The sequence below is a fragment of the Bos mutus genome, chromosome 5 (genome assembly GCF_027580195.1).
Source record: "Bos mutus isolate GX-2022 chromosome 5, NWIPB_WYAK_1.1, whole genome shotgun sequence".
Classification (NCBI taxonomy): domain Eukaryota; kingdom Metazoa; phylum Chordata; class Mammalia; order Artiodactyla; family Bovidae; genus Bos; species Bos mutus.
This window is the reverse complement of record NC_091621.1, coordinates 114,758,855-114,775,533: the sequence shown is the minus strand read 5'-3', so window position 1 is coordinate 114,775,533 and position 16,679 is coordinate 114,758,855. Positions and strand designations below refer to the sequence as shown.

Below are 16,679 nucleotides of genomic sequence, written 5' to 3'. Positions count from 1 at the left end.
TCACTTATTGGGACACAAAGAAGGGATTGTAGGTAAATAACTAAAACCAGGGGGTCCTTCCTGCTGCCCGTTGGATAAATCCTTTCCTATAGGTGGTGAGTTAGGCGGATCTGTCTAGGGGTGTCAGCTTCCATGAGGACTTAGAAGCTGGTAGGAGTGGGCATCAGGGTGGGAGAGGAAGCAGAACGTGTGTGTGCTGTGTTGCTGGGTTTGCCTTTTAGGACATCCTTTCATCTTTTCACATCAGGGTTACTTGGGTGTGATTCTGGGAATCATCAGGCTTCCTTTAAGCATCGGGCAGACGAGATACTCATAATTTAGCACAGAATTAAGTCAGCTCAGGGTTTTTCAAGTAACTTTTTAGAGATGTACAAGTCATACATGTACAGCTTGATAAAATGTTTTCAGTGACCATACCCATATCAAGGACTAAAATGTTACCGCAATTAGAGAATTTACGATGAGAAATATGAAGAGGATACATGTTAAGCAAATGTATAACTTCCAGCTTCTGCCCAGCACTTTGAAAGGAAAATGCAATTCATAGCCAATCTTTTTCTTTTTTTTTTTTTTTTAAAGCATGTGCCCAATAGAAAAATGGGCAAAATTCACAATATTCTTAAAAGAAAAACTGTTTAACCTCACGCATAGGGCAATGCAACTTAAAACTGTACTGAAATCATTTTTCACTTAATGGTGAAAATTTTAAAGTATAATGGCACATTCTGGTTAGCGGGACTGGAAAAGCAGGCAATCTCATGCTTTGATGGTAGGGATGAAAACTGGTACAACGCTTTTCGGGGGGCTACCCTGGTGGCTCAGACGGTAAAGCGTCTGCCTGCAAATGAGGGTCTCCCTCATTTTCTCTGTAATTTTCAGGGATAGTAGCAGGAAGCAGGTAATCAAGCCTATTAAATGTGATAAGCTCCTTAGAGAAAGACCCTTAAGGGCTTCGATATTTTTCCACTATATTCACGCACTGAGCAGAGCGGGACTGGCTAGTTATATGTGTCCCCTCATACCCTCAGCCCCTGTGGCAGAGACGGGGTAATCCAAAGAAATCTGCTATGGGGTGTGGGGCTGGATGGATGGAGGGCTTTTTAAAAAAAAATTACTGGTCGATTTGCACCTTTCAGGATAGGCCTAGCTGAAATTACAGTAAACACACACACACACACGCACGCACTTTCTCTCCCCCTTCTCTGTTTTGAGCAGCATTGGGAGCTGTGGCAAGAAGCCAGGCTCTCTGAGCATCACTGGACCTCAGTCTGACCCCCAGTTTCGGACAGCGTACTGGATTGTCCACACTTGCGTGGTGCAGGCCTGGAGAACAAGCGTGTAGCCACCCCAGATGTCTTTCTTCATCTCCAAACATCGCTTGGTGATTCTGTTGATAACAGCTCTTCCCTGGATGGAAGGAGAAAGAGTGAAATTACGAACACACCTTGGAAGAACATCCCTTCGCCTGCTCCCAGTCTGCCTGCCATGCTCCGATACAAGTCCGAGGGTTCCCTCAGTCCTCGGCAAGTCATCCAGAGGAGACAGGAAGCCAAGCGCAGAGTTAGATCACCCAAAACCTTCTCTCCTCCCCCCCAGAGTGAGCTAACCCCAGACCCGGGAGTGAAGAGTGCTGGGCTGGTTCCTCTGTTCTCCTCCACCCCTCCTGAGCTGGAAGCATCAGGTCAGCACAGCTGGCAAGGCAGCCTGCAGCCTGGAGAACCACGGTCCTCTATTAGGTCTCCTTTCTACATCTTCACCACTGAGCTCATGAAACTCATCCGGGCCCTCCCTCCCACCAGCAAGGCTCTCTGGTGGGACAGGAGCAAAAGCCCCATTCAAGAATCTCAGCCTGTTTTCTCCACCTGCTTTCTCCGAGGGGCCGTTTCTGCCCCCTTGTTATGGGGGCTTCACCAGGGTTTACTGCTGGAAACACTGAAGGCTTTAAAGTCAAAGAGTCTGGGTTGAATGCTTGCTCCGTTAATGGAGAGAGAGATGTGGGCAGATGACCATTCCAGGGTTGATACTGACTGAACTCTGCCTGACAGGGAAGACGTGCAACAGATCTCAGCTCGTCTCTGCCTTTCCCCATCCTCACGGGGCCGAGGGAGGGACGGCGTCCTACTCTGTGCCCCTTGTGCCACCTTCATCACCCCCAACCTCTTTGCTCCTTACCTGCTCACCTTGACACTGAGGGTCATGCCATCTCTCCTGATCCTGTCCCCCTCTCCTAGCTTTTCTACTCCCCACCCCACTCTCCACTGCTTTGCAGGAATCTGCCTCAGTGCCTGGGTCAAACAGTTCCCTATAGCCTCAGAGTTCACAGCATCCAGGCAGATGTCTGGTGAGAAGTTCACTGCTCCCCATCCATGACCTACCCCTCCCCACGTATTTCCTTGACACCAAGCAGAGCTGCTGCTGTTTAGTCGCTCAGTCGTGTCTGACTCTTTGCAACCCTATGGACTATAGCCCGCTAGGCTCCTCCGTCCATAGGATTCTCCAGGCAAGAATCCTGGAATGGGTTGCTGCTCTCTACGATGCCAACAGCTGACTCATTGGAAAAGACCCTTATGCTGGGAAAGATTGAGGGCAGGAGGAGAGGGACAGCAGAGGATAAGATGGTTGGATGGCATCACTGACTCAATGGACATGGGTTTGAGTGGACTCCAGGAGTTGGTGATGAATAGGGAGGCCTGGCGTGCTGCGATTCATGGGGTCGCAAAGAGTTGGACACGACTGAGCGACTGAACTGGACTGAACTGAACGTCCAAATCTCTGCTCCCTCTCTGACCCCCGCATTCGTGCCTCTCATCTCTTCCAACCACAGGCTGCCCCCAATGACCCTGCTCCCCCAGTCTCACCTGACTGCTCCCTCGCCACCTGGGTCTCTCTCGGCCACCTCCACACCTCCCTGGGTGTATCCATCCAGCATCGGTCATTCAGGGCTGCCCTCCCGTTCTTCAGCTGCCTCCATCACTCCCATCGCTCCATTCTCTGGGCCCTATTCCTGGACCACAGAGCACTCCTGGAGAGGGTCCATTAACCGAGTAGCCTGTCCCCAGAAGTGCCTGTAGCAGCCTGGCCTCAGAGCTTGGCTGACTCCTGCGGGCTCCTCGCCCAGGCCTCCTCAACACACTTTTACCCCTCAACCACCTTCACTAAACGCCTTTATTTGTTCCTTTGTCAAAAGACCTTGCTTCCAGCCAATCTAGCCCCACCCCAAGTGCCATGAGCAATCTCAGGGGTGGTCTCAGAGGACTGCCCTGTCTCTGTCTCTGCTGTCAGCCTCCCTGTGCTCGGAGCCCAGCCATCCCTAATGCTGAAGAAACACCCTTCCTGTCTAACATCCTTCTCTTATTTCTCCCTCTTGGCAGATTCCTTTCAGACTGACTTTAAATATATCCAAATGTTCTAATATTCGAGAAGGGAAAAAAAGCTCCTAACTCTACCATCTTTTTCAACCAACACTCAGTATTTTTCTCCCTTTAAGAATCAAACTTCCCAAGCAGTGAGGCAAAAACAATGGATATGATTCTGTGTTTGAATCCTGGATACGCTGTGTGACCTGGGGGATGTTGTTTGACTTCTTTGTGCTTTAGTTACTTCACAGATAAAGTTGAGCAAATGGTAATACATCTCTTATAAGATTTGGGTAAGAATTAAATTAGGTAGTGTTTATTCCAATGTTTGGTACTTAAATATATACTCAATAAATCTTGGTTATTACAATGTATAGGCTTCCTTGGAGGCTCAGTGTGTAAGAAACCATCTGCCAATGCAAGAGGTGTGGATTTGAACCCTGGATTTGGAAGATCCCTTAGAGGAGGAAATGGCAACACACTCCGGTATTCTTGCCTGGGAAATCCCAAGGACACAGAAGCCTGACGGGCTACATTCCATGGGGGTCTCAAAAGAGTCAAACATGACTTGGTGACCAAACAACAACAAAAATCACCCTGATACAGACCATTATCTCTAATGAACTCAGACCAAAAAAAAAAAAGACTTCAACAAAATACTTAAAAAACTGTGCACGTTCAGTTCAGTTGAGTTGCTCAGTTGTGTCCGACTCTTTGTGACTCCATGGATTGCAACACACCAGGCTTCCCTGTCCATCACCAATTTCCAGAGCTTGCTCAAACTCGTGTCCATCACATCGGTGATGCCATCCATCTATCTCATCCTCCGTGCTCCCCTTCTCCTCCTGCCTTCAATCTTTCCCAGCATCAGGGTCTTTTCCAATGAATCAGCTCTTCACATCAGGTGGCCAAAGTATTGGAGCTTCAGCTTCATCATCGTTCAGAATTTCCTTTAGGATGGCCTGGTTGGATCTCCTTGCAGTCCAAGGGACTCTCAAGAGTCTTCTCCAACACCACATTTCAAAAGCATCAATTCTTCGGTGCTCAGCTTTCTTTATGGTCCAACTCTCACATCCATACATGACTACTGGAAAAACCGTAGCTTTGACTATATGGACCTTTGTTGGCAAAGTAATGTCTCTGCTTTAGGTATGTATGTATGTTTTCCTGGAGACAGTCCATAGCATTCCTCAAGGGGTTATTAGCTTTAAGACTCATTGCTAGATAAGTCCTTGTCTCTTGTCTCATGTCTCATGTCTCATGTCTCCATGTCTGTGAACCTAACACAGCACCAAGATGCTCAAAGATACTCTCACGGCAAAACATTGCCTACCCTCCTCCCTCAGGACATCCCATTCCTGTCAATGTGGCTTAAGAACGTAGCCTCCCCACATAGTAGATTCACACATAGATCGTGGTCAGGCGCATCCCTCAAGCCACTGCAACGTGACTCCTGCAGCATTCCCTCTACCCTGTTCTTAGTCAACTGACGATGAGGTTAAATCAGAGCTTTTACTTCAGTTCCTGTTGATTTTCAGCCCAATGCTCCAGACTCTCTGATGATCACAAAAGCTAATATTGTTGAACCCTCTATATGAGCCACAAACCATAATTGATTTACACATCATCTCATTAAGTCATCTCCACAGATTTGTAAAGTAGAAATTATCATCAAGATGAAGAAACTGAGTCTCAAAAAAGGATAGCAGAATAGCTAAAGAAGACCGAATTAGGATTAGAAGGCAAACTCTGAATTAAGTTACAACAGATTCCAATATTTTTTACCTTGGCCATGCCACTTGGGTCAACACACTCAGTATTTTATGCCCAGTGTTTCATGCTCAGACTAGAAAAATTTCTAGGCTTTTCACTACACACTGCCACAAAACTAGTCTTTCAAAAACACTACCAGATCAAACCTGAACTTCTCAGACTATATTGTTTTTCGTCCTTGTTGTTGTTGTTGTTGCGACTACAGAATGAAATACATCAGGCTCCTCTGTCCTCCACTATCTCCCAGAGTTTGCTCAAATTCATGCTTACTGAATCAGTGATGCTATCTTCTCCAGCATCACAATTCAAAAGTATCTATTCTTCAGCGCTCAGCCTTCTTTACGGTCCAGCTCTCAGACTATACATTAATATATTTATCTTAAAAAGAAACAAAAACATGTGACTCACCGGTTTAAAATCCCAATGTATGTTCAGTCTGTCTTTGACTGCCTTGGAACATGGCTCTAAAGTGGGCTTCTCCCCTTTACCGGGGTCTGTCAGACAGCGATCATCAGTGTCTCTCTGTGCAATCAGTGGTCCCACAAAGAATTCCCCAGTTACGTGATAGTAGACGTTCTGCAAGAGAACAAAGGGATCTGCCATGGACACTCAGTCAGGGATGCCCTTGACCTCACAGAGGACATAAAGACTGCCTTGGGTCCCTTAGACACCCAGTCACCATGGAGGAATCCTTGAGCATTCCTGGGTAACAAGGAGTCTCCTCTGTTCTCTTCCCCATCCCCAGCTGATTCGAGAAAGAAGACCAGGCATGACAAAAAGACACTAGCCTGCTTCCTTCCACAGGGCTCCAATAGAATCATTTCCTACTGGACGAGGGAGCTTATCTTGGAAAATAGAAGCAACACAACTCAACTTCAGAAGCTGTCATTATAAACCCCAGCTAAGGACTTGTTGTCAGAAAACCTTTCAAATGCTCAATCACTCCCTACCTTGCTCTGTGAACTTGGACAAACTGGTTGTTTTCGTGTCTCTGTTTTTTTTTTTTCCCAATGTTATCTACCCTGCAGACCTCAAAAGGTTCCCGTGAGGGCAACATGCAAAGTAACATGAGAGCTGGAAAAAGTCCCCTGGGTGCGCCCTCCACATGGTCCCCGATCTCTCCTACCCCACGGAGGGGCTTCCATTCAGCTTCTCTCTTCCCTAACCCTCTGTTTCCTTCTCTGTGGAAGAAGCCACAGGGAGCATCACCTGTCCACCTTCCAAGACATACAAGGGGCAGCAAGAGGATGGCAGGGGGCAGGGGAGGAGGAGGAAAGGAAGGGATTGGAGGTTGTTTTCAGTGAAGGTATTGCCATAGAGACTGCAGTCTTTCTAAGCACCCTTCCTGTACCTGAGATGGAATGACCTCTCAGGTGAGCTCGGAAGGGCTGAGTTACAAGCACAAGTTTGGGCTTCTCCTTGACCCACTACCCAGGCCACTCAGCTCCTGTCTCCCCATCACCTAACACCAAGTCCAAACCTGCCAGGGGCCGAGCTACAACAGGCTGACCAGGGGGCCGGAGCAGGACGATACCTGGGAATTGTATTGATGGCAGTAATGCATGATGGGGGTGTTGCCTGGAATAGCTCCCTGGTCCAGGCAGACGCGTTCATCCAACGTGTTTTTCATCTGAGGGAGCAAAGCACACAGCAACACGGTTGGAAAGAGCCAGAGAAGGAGGTTCCCCGACCCTCCCAGGGCCCTGCACCTTTGCCAGCACTCCAAGAGTACCCAAAAGGGGCAAGGGTTTGAGATCCTGGCAGCCACTTTCTAAGCACTAGACAAATGCCAAAGCGAAACTCTGCTGTGATGCGCTTCCTGGGAATGAAGCAGGAAAGAGACAGAACAGGCTCCATCTTGAAAGCAGGACTCCATCTTGGGCCAGACTGTGGACTTATATGAGCTATATGCCCAGTATCTATGGAAACAACATACCAACTGGAAAACCAGACCCCCCGGATGGAAGAGACCCACGGCTTGTACCTAGACTCCCCATTGCCTAAAAAAAATACCCTAATTATCTGTGTAACCAAATAGAATCATAAATTCTATTATGCTTATTGGAGTATGACCACAGGCTTATTGATAATTGTCCACTGTTAGCTACCTAGGCTTAAGGCATACGGATCACGGATTAACTTTGATTGTATCTTTCTTTTCCTTTGTTCAGACTAGTTTCAGGGAATTTGGGGAGGGGGGTTTGGGCACGTACACTTAGGGTATGTAAGGTTTTCACAAAAACTGGTCAGGGTCCTTGGCTAAGAGGAGACTCTGCCTTGGGCCCACGGTGTAATAAACTGCACTCCACTATCTGCATTGTCCTTCTGAGTGAGTTTGTTTCCCAGAACTCGTAGCTACAACAGGAACATCCACTCCTCAGACCATTATAGCACAGGTAAAGGAAGGGCTCTTATACCCGCATTGAGAGGGGTGAGGCCACACACCCTGGTGGATCGAGGAACTGTGAGGGTCAGAGCAAGGGCTGATGTTTACAAGCTAAGGAACCAGAGACAGAGGGAAGGAAAAGGAGACTGGAGAGTGAGAGAGGAAAGAAAACCAAGAGGGTTGGAGGAGAGAGTTGGGGGTAGGAAGAGAATGGGGGGAATGGGTTTTGAAAACCCTTGTTCGGAAAGTCATGAGACTCAGATCTCTTCATCTTTTACAGGCAAATGTTTAAAACCTGCAATGCAGTTTCATAAAACGTACTCTTCCATAGGCCACAACACTGCGGACTGGTTTCAGGAGAGGATAAACATTTTTCAGATACCAGTCAAAAGTTTTGCATTTCAGTTTCTTCCGGAATGCCATTCTGGAAGAAATGTCTCCAAAATCGATTCAGAGTTCTGCAAAGAAAACATGGAACATGGTTGCACTCTGTAACACCCTGGACTCCACCATGTGGGTGTGCTCAGATGTGTCTGACTCTGTGCAACCCCATGGACTGTAGCCCGCCAGGCTCCTCTGTCTATAGGATTTCCCAGGCAAGAATACTGGAGTGGGTTGCCATTTCCTCCTCCAGGGAATCTTCCTGACCCAGGAATCGAACCTGTGTCTCCTGCATTAGCCAGCAAGTTCTTTACCACTAAGGCATCAGGGAAACAGATAGTGCAGGAGGGAAGCAAGTATTTTCCTGATTCCCTGTAAGATAACCTTTCTCATGTATAGTTTTCCAGGGAAATTGGAAGAAGCTTGACCCCTAGGAATTTCTGCTGGTCTCAGAGGCACTTTCAAGGCTTGCGTATCCAGGTTTATGTCTCATCAGTAGCAAGCTGATGCAGACTGCTCCTGTTTGAGATGATATGCACATCAATCAGGCACAAAATGGTTCTCATGATGGCCAGGAAAGGCTCCCAAAAGGAGCATGCTGGCCGCAAGACTGGGAGGTTAAAGGAGATGTCCTAGAAGCGGTATCTGTGGGGAATCAAAGTGGAAGGATGCTTGAACCCAGAGCCGCAGCTCAGGGACAGAGACAGCATGTCACATCAGCCTCAGGGACTAAGGCCAACCATGCGACCTTAGCCAAGGAGGCTTTCCTTGTTCACGTGTGTCCAGTAGAATTACACAGCCTTCTACCACCATTCCTCACCCCACCGCCGTGTTCGTTTTCTCTTAAGACAGTGAATCCTTGTCCACTCCTGCCCCACAAGGAATCCCCTGGTATAGATGATGGATGAAGAGCACAGAATCTAGAAGTTTCCTTGGTTTGAATCCCATCTCTGCTCTTAGGACCTTCTTACTTTAACCGGCTTTTCCCCTTCCATTCTCTGTGTGTCCGTCTCTTCATTGATAAACTTAGAATAATAAAAAATAAACCTTATGCCAGAGCTACGTGATGATAGCCATGCGTGCCAGAAACTTAGTCCTGGGACACAAACGCGAATGCCATTGCCCTCACAGGGAGGACGTGACTTCAGGTCTTTAGGGCTGGAGTGGCCCTGTTGCAGAGAGAAGCCAATTCTGACTCCAGGCTGAAACTGCTTCTTTGACTTGCTTTCCCTTGCTCTTGTTGTAATCACACCTAATGGGCTGCCTCAGAGAATCCTGCCCCTCTGCCTGACTCTTAAAGTGCGTCTGTTGAGAAACCTGTCCACCCGTGGATGGCAGGAAGGAAGAAATTAACACACTCCTTGCCTAAGGCTTGCAGTCCTAGGAGATGTTTGCAAGATTAATGGCCTCTTTACTTTGTTTCCTCACCTTCCTCCCCTCCATCTCTGATCTATAAAAGAACGGGACATCCAGACGGCATAAGATGGCTACTTTGAGACATTCCTTTGCCGTCTTCTGGTGAATAAAGTCATATTCCTTGCCTCAACGCCTCATCTCTTGGATTCATTGGCCCATCGTGCCGTGAGCAGCCTAAGCTTGGGCTCTTGTCCCTTCCCATTCCCACCAGGACCACCTCCCTTTCCTCCTCCTCCATCCTTCTCAGCTTCTGTCCCATCCAGGACGAACCTGGAGAGGTATGTTCCAGGCCATGTAGACCATGTCTTTGTACTCGTCCATCCAGATTTCAGCCACTCTCAGGGCGTTCCGCTTCAAGGGAATTCTCAGGTCTAAAGAGTAGGGCTTGTGGTGTCTCTCCAGGTGGGCGACTCGGGAGCAGGGCAAGACTTCAATCTTACCTCCACATTGCCACACCTGCAAGGGAAGGAAAAACAAAATCGCCCGGGCAAGCTGGACACACAGACGTAAGAGCACAGCCTGTTGACGGGGACACCACTCTTCAGAACCACTTTTTAAAGAGTGTAGGGACTTCCCCGGCAGTCCAGTGGTTAAGACTCCACGCTTCCACTGCAGGGGGTGAGGGTTTGATCCCTGGTCGGGGAACTAAGATCCCACATGCCTGGTAACCAAAAATCCAGAACATAAACCAGAAGCAATATTGTAAAAAGTTCAATAAAGACAGAAAATGGTCCACATTAAAAAAAATTTTTTTTAATAGAGTGTAAATTCAGTCCTTCTACCTGTCTCTATGAGCCTCCCAACCTATTCATTGAAAAAATAGTGCTCCTCTCCTTATCGCTCAGAAGCTCCAGAATCCCACCAGGTGTAGGCTCTGGCCCACAGGAACTGTGAGATAATCAATGGATCTTGCTTTGAGCCACTAAGTTTGTGATAATTTTGTTACACTGCAATTGATAACTAATACAGGTAATTCTTGACCAAGAGATACCCTGACTTATGATCTAGTCGTTAACATTCTTTCTTCTTATCCTGATGGAAACACACATACTTGTCAGTCCATACATTCTAATATGTGGCTTAAAATATTTAAAAATACTGCCTTTGTCCCAGTAGACGATAGAACTAGTAGATGTAGATTTACTACTTCATCCCTGTAGAAGATACATCTAATGATGAGTGTGTTCTCTTCATGGATGTCCAAGTGAGCTGCATTTTCTGGGAAACACTAGCCTGTTGGGGGCCAGAGTGAGGTACTCCGCCCATGGCAAAGGTCATGAGGAAGGAGGCTCGACATACGCAAAGGCGGGATCGAGCCTCAGGAGTCCCCCTGGAAATCCTTGAGCATCTACCCCCATAACCAGAGCCTGCCTACTTTACTACTTTGTGCTCTCACCTACACCTCTGATTTTACGGGGGGCTGTCTCCCACCACCTCTTTCGGAGAGGGAGTTAACTTAGAGCTCCAGTTAACAATAATTCCTGGGCATGATAGGAGTGTTTCAACCTACAAACTCCTCTGAAGGTTCTCTAGCCTGCCTGATGGGCTTGTCCGGCCACATGTGATTGCTCACAGCCTCCCAACCGTGAGAGGCACGAGATGCTTTAAACCTTCTAAAAACAGGTTCCTTAGAAAAGTTAGAAAACTATTAGTATAAGTATAACGGGCTGATTAGAAATTGTATTGGTGAAGGGTTTTTCATTTGTTGAGCCAATGTTTGTTGCTAAGTCTCCATATCCCCTGCCCTTACACACATTAATGAATATTTAGAAGAAATAAGTATTAACCTTTGATATTAATCACGTTAGACCTTAGGCTAAGTAAATTCTTTCCTTAACTAAAACCCACTACACCCTCACCCTATAGGAATGTAACTTTATTTGGGTGGCGTCTGTTTTAAGAATAATCCCCCTTGGAGAAAAAAGTGTTCTGGTTGACTAACCGCTGTCACAAGGAGAGGGTCATAAATTGTCAGCAGGCCCCCCCCCCGGCCAGAAGATGATGTAACACCCCTAAGACCTCTGTATACATTTGTATGAAGCACCTGACTTTAATAAAAGTCAGGACTGCTGTCCCCGCGTGACTTTTGTATAACATCTCAGTGTATAAAAACAGACTCTGGAAAATAAAGAATTGGGATCAGTTCCTCGAAAGACTGGTCTCCCCATGTCTCTCTCTCTCTCTCTCACTCTGGCTGAGTCTCCATCTGGAGCGCAGAACCCGCCATGCTTACTAATTATGCCTGGGCTTCTAAGATCCGACCGGGGAGGCCTCAGTGTCTCCTCTCCTTCGGGAGAATGGAAGGACGCCTGCGGCCTACGTAAGTGGTGCAAGCTTCTTGTCTTGAAGTTTTATTGGTCTCCCGCATAAACCAAGCTACTCAGCCTCTTTTCTCCACTGAATTTTCCTACTGAGCTATCCTTATTCTATTACTCTTTATATCTTTGATGAATATTTAAATAGTCGCCTAAGCCGTCTCCCCTTCGAATACCCTGGATCAGCCAGGGCTGGACCCCAGCACTAGCCGGTCCAGTTACTATGCTTAGTCGCTCAGTCGTGTCCAGCTCTTGGTGACTCCATGGACTGCAGACCGCCAGGCACCTCTGTCCATGAGGATTCAGGCAAGAATACTGGAGTGGGTTGCCATGCCCTCCTCTAGGGGATCTTCCCGATCCAGCGATTGTGCACAGGTCTCCAGCATTGCAGGATTCTTTACTGTCTGAGCTTCCAGGGAAGCCCTTCCAGCAGCGGTTAGCAACCTACCGCACTCATGTCTGCAAATCCCTGAACATCACAGGTCCAGTGGCTCAGTTAAAACACCTTGGGAAGGGTTATCCTAGACCAACAGCTTTCAGATTTTTCTGTCTCAATTTATTCCCACTTGCCAGATGTCCCCCCACACACCCACCCTCCACCCCTCACTCTTTCTCTGAAACACACGAAAAGAAACAGGAAGTTTCTGATTATAGTAGCTTACTTTGCATCACAAACCATCCTGACATTTTTCAGGAAGTTAGCCCTCACCACGTAGGTATTATGATTATTCCTATTAAGGTAATGGGCCCAACCTTACCAGCTAAGAAATGACAAAGCCAGAAGGATTCTGTGATGCTGTGGCACAGTGCCAGGGATACACAGGGTGCTGAACCAGAGTGGGTGTACTTTCTCTCCCATCAGACCAAAACTCTTCTGTATTTATACACATCCAGGTGCACCATCACTGCCGTGGCCTCTAGGTGTCAGAATAAAACATCACATGCAGCTCTGATGTTCTCCAAGGTCTGTTCCTAGAGAAATGTACATCCTAGCAAATGCTTAGAGGTTTGAAAGGACAAATGGCCACACGCACAAACCACGGAAGCTGAATGCGGGTAAACTGTTTTATCAAGAAAGGGGAAGAATGACTCTTCAGAGGGTACGGCAACTCACTCTAGTATTCTTGCCTGGAGAATGCCATGGACAAAGGAGCCTGGAATGAGTGGAGTGGGTTGCCATGCTCTCCTCCAGGGGATCTTCCTGACCCAGGGATCAAATCTGCGTCTCTTACATCTCCTGCTTTGGTAGGCAAGTTCTTTATCACTGAGCCACCTGAGAAGCTGTTCTCTTCATACCGATGAGAATACAGATGTGGTGTTGAGTGTATCAGAACAATAAGATGGAGGAGACTTGGTTCCCAACACCCTGCTGGTGGTAATTTAGTCACTAAGTCATGTCCAACTCATGTGACCCCATGGACTGTAGCTAGCCAGGCTCCTCTGTCCTTAGGATTTCCCAGGCAAGAATACTGGAGCGGGTTGCCACTTCCTACTCAGGATCTTCCCAACCCAGGGATCAAACCCACGTCTCCTGCGTTGTAGGCGGTCTCCTGGGTTGTAGGTAGATTCTTCACTGCTGGGCCACCAGGGAAGACTGGAACTGTCATCTGAATCCTGGACTGCTCATGTTCAAATTGTTACAGGAATTAATTTATATCTCATTTAAATCTCTGTTATTTTGGCCTCTGTCACAGAAATCAAACAAGGATTCTAATTCTCACACGTTTATAAATCATTTCAAGTTATTTATCACGTTTGACCTGCACTGTCATCCTTAGGAGGGAAATAAACTGGAGCTTCCCTGGTGGCTCATGGGAAACGAATTGCCTGCAATGCAGGAGATGAGGGTTCGATCCCTGGGTCAGGAAGATCTCCTGGAGAAGAAAATGGCAACACATTCCAGGATTCTTGCCTGGGAAAATCCCATGGACAAAAGATCCAGAAGGGCTACAGTCCACTCAAGTGTTTAGTTGCTACAGTCCATGGAGATGCAAAAGAGTTGGACCTGACTTAGGGACTAAACAACAAAACTGGGGAACAGACCATGAAAGAAAATGGACATGAACTCATGTCATCCTGTCAGCTGCTTGACTGTCCACAGGGGGACAGATTGGCTGCCCACACATCTTTATCCTCTGGTCTCTCTGCCCATTCCAGTTTCTGACTGGTCTTGCAGAGAACCACCCACCCCAAAGTTGGTGTATGTCAGGGGATGTTTGGAAAATGCCTGAAGTCCTCAAGAAAATAGGGACACCATCTTTCCAGCAATATCTCCCAGACTATACAGACCTATACCAAGACGCTCCACTCTAGAAGTTCCACAACCTCTCCTTAGTGACCTGGAAACATGAGAATTTGTTCACCTCTTGAGCCAGTGGCATCCATCCTTGTTCCAAGGTTCCAGAGGTCCTCTACCTTACCCTTCTGCTTTGTCCCGTAATGAGAATGGAAACATACCTACCCTCAGGCTAAGTTCCACATTCTCTCCTCCATAGGTCAGCATCCCACCATCCAGAGAGCCAATTTCTTCCAAGAAGAGCCTGTTGGCAGCCAGGATGCCCATGATGGAAGGACTTCTGTGGAGCACATGGCGAGAGAGTCACTCACCCTGGATGCAGAACATCAGGATGAAGGTGACAGGTAGCAAGCTCAGCGATGATGTAGCCTTTGGAACTCTCTCTACCAAAGCTTCTTCTTATCCTGAAGGCTTTCCCCAAACCCTCAGACTGAACTAAGTGCATGGAGCCTTCCTGTCCCAGATTATATTGAAATCCATCTTGGTATCCCTACTTCATAGCCTGATAAATGCTTAAAGGGGCTGATATGTTTTCTAAAACATTATACATTTTGCTTTATTTTGCTTAAAATTCCTTAAATAGCCAAAGTATCTGTGATTTCTTTTCTGGGATCAGCTCTTTTTTTAACTTTTCATTTTGTATTGGCGTATAGCCAGTTAACAACATTGTGATAGCTTCCCGTGAACAGTGAAGGGACTCAGCCATACACAGACATGTACCCATTCTCCCCCAAACTCCGCTCCCATCCAGGCTTCCACATAACATCAAGCAGAGTTCCTTGTGCTCTACAATAGGTCCTTGTCGGTTATGAGATCTGCTTCTTTTTTTCTCTATATCCTGTCCTTCACCCCAACTCCTCTGCTCCTCTCACCCCACTCCTAAGACTACCACGAAGGACAAACAAAGCCCAGACTATCCATCCCTGACTTCCCCCAGACTAATCAAGTTTCCTAAGCTCATGCAGACTGACCTCACAGGAGCAGTGACATCGTGGAGATCAACCCAGGCTTTCGGCAGTGCATCATAGCGGCACCAGAGTTCCCAGTTAAACCCGTCAACTGCCAGTGCATATTTAATCAGTTCAAAGGTGTCAAAAAGAATGTTGTCAAACACAGGAGATATGATCACGGTGCGGTCTTCCTGAATCCGAGCCAAGATGGGCTCAGCCCTGCAAGAAGGGTGTGTAACAGACCCAGGTGGGATTTGAGGATAATAGTCAAAGTGAGCAGACAAAGCTGCTCCATCCCATCCCATTGTCCTGACCCTGACCACCTTCTTCACTCAGGCCACACTGGCTAGTAGGCAGAATTCTCCAGAGTCCCGAGAATCTGCAGGTTTGAGAAATAGCTGGGGCTGCTGGCAGCTGACCCCAGTCAAGAGCACATTTGAAACTGGGGTACCCAGTTACCAACCCCAAGCCACTGTGAGCAGTGCTATCAGTATCTGCCTGAATTTGTCTTACTTCTTGAGTCTCCCTGCTTCCAAAATAACATCTCTTTACTATCCGATTCCCCACATTCTTTGAGTAACACAGCTCTTCGTATCATGTAACTTCATGGGAAAACCTTAAGAATTACCAAAATGTAGTCTCTTCATGCATGGATGTGAGAGTTGGACCATAAAGAAAGCCGAGTGCTGAAGAATTGATGCTTTTAAACTGTGATGCTGGAGAAGACTTTTGAGAGTCCCTTGGACTGCAAGGAGATCAAACCAGGCAATCCTAAAGGATATCAATTCTGAATACTCATTAGAAGGACTGATGCTGAAGCTGAAGTTCCAATACTTTGGCCACCTGATGTGAAGAACTGACTCATTGGAAAAGACCCTGATGCTGGGAAAGACTGAAGGCAGGAGGAGAAGGGTACAACAGAGGATGAGATGGTTGGATGGCATCACTGACTCAATGGACATGAGTTTCAGCAAGCTCTGGAAGTTGGTGATGGACAGGAAAGCCTGGCATGCTGCAGTCCATGGGGTCACAAAGAGTTGGACATGACTGAGCGACTGAACTGTACGGAGTCTCTTCATTTTACAGATAAAGTAATTTGTTTGTTAGTTGCTAAGTTGTGTCCGACTCTTTTGCAACCCCATGGACTGTAACCTACAAGGCTCCTCTGTCCTTGGGGATCCAGGCAAGAATACTGGAGTGTGTTGCCATCTCCTACTCCAGGATATCTTCCCAAGCCAGGGACCGAACCTGCATCTCCAGCATTGGCAGGCAGATTCTTTACCGCTGAGCCACCAGGGAAGCCCTAAGTTGTGACTCATTCAAAGTCACAAAATATCTGGCATAGTCAGGGTTTGTATTCAGTTGTCAATACTCCAAGCCTATTGTTTTTTCTCTAGACTACTTCTTGTAGGCAACCAAAGTCCTTGAATAGAAACATCCTGTTTTTGGAGCTTCCCTTTTCTTAAGTTCTGACTTTCCCTACTTCCACAATATCCCGTCTCTACTCATTGTATTTACAATTTCTCCTCTCTCCGCTTCCCCACATGGAGCCCCTGGAGCCTTACCACCCAACATTCACTTCAATGTGAGCGTCCAAGATGGCAACCACATCAGCCGTGGCCGCCTCCCTGCCGGTGTTGCGAGCTGCAGCCAGACCTCTTCTCTCCGTGTGTCGTACTATCTTCAGGAGTCCTGGACACTTCTGGTTGTAAAGCTTAATCTTCTCATCCAAGTCTGCCTTTAATTCTCCTGCCAACCAAAGGCACACCTGTAGAAATTCTGAGTGCAATAATCAACACGGTGCAG

The 16,679-nt window shown here is 47.3% G+C and overlaps 1 protein-coding gene across 1 annotated transcript in view; it reads right to left on the bottom strand.

Annotated features, from left to right (window-relative positions):
• Window positions 1–1,263: 1,263 nt before the first annotated feature.
• Window positions 1,264–16,679, bottom strand: part of GALNT8 (polypeptide N-acetylgalactosaminyltransferase 8) — a 59,360-nt gene continuing 43,944 nt past the window's right edge. The window contains 8 exon segments of the mRNA XM_070370160.1: window positions 1,264–1,407; window positions 5,538–5,705; window positions 6,664–6,759; window positions 7,837–7,973; window positions 9,579–9,768; window positions 14,089–14,203; window positions 14,895–15,092; window positions 16,439–16,622. Coding sequence (XP_070226261.1) covers window positions 1,264–1,407; window positions 5,538–5,705; window positions 6,664–6,759; window positions 7,837–7,973; window positions 9,579–9,768; window positions 14,089–14,203; window positions 14,895–15,092; window positions 16,439–16,622 — 1,232 coding nt within the window.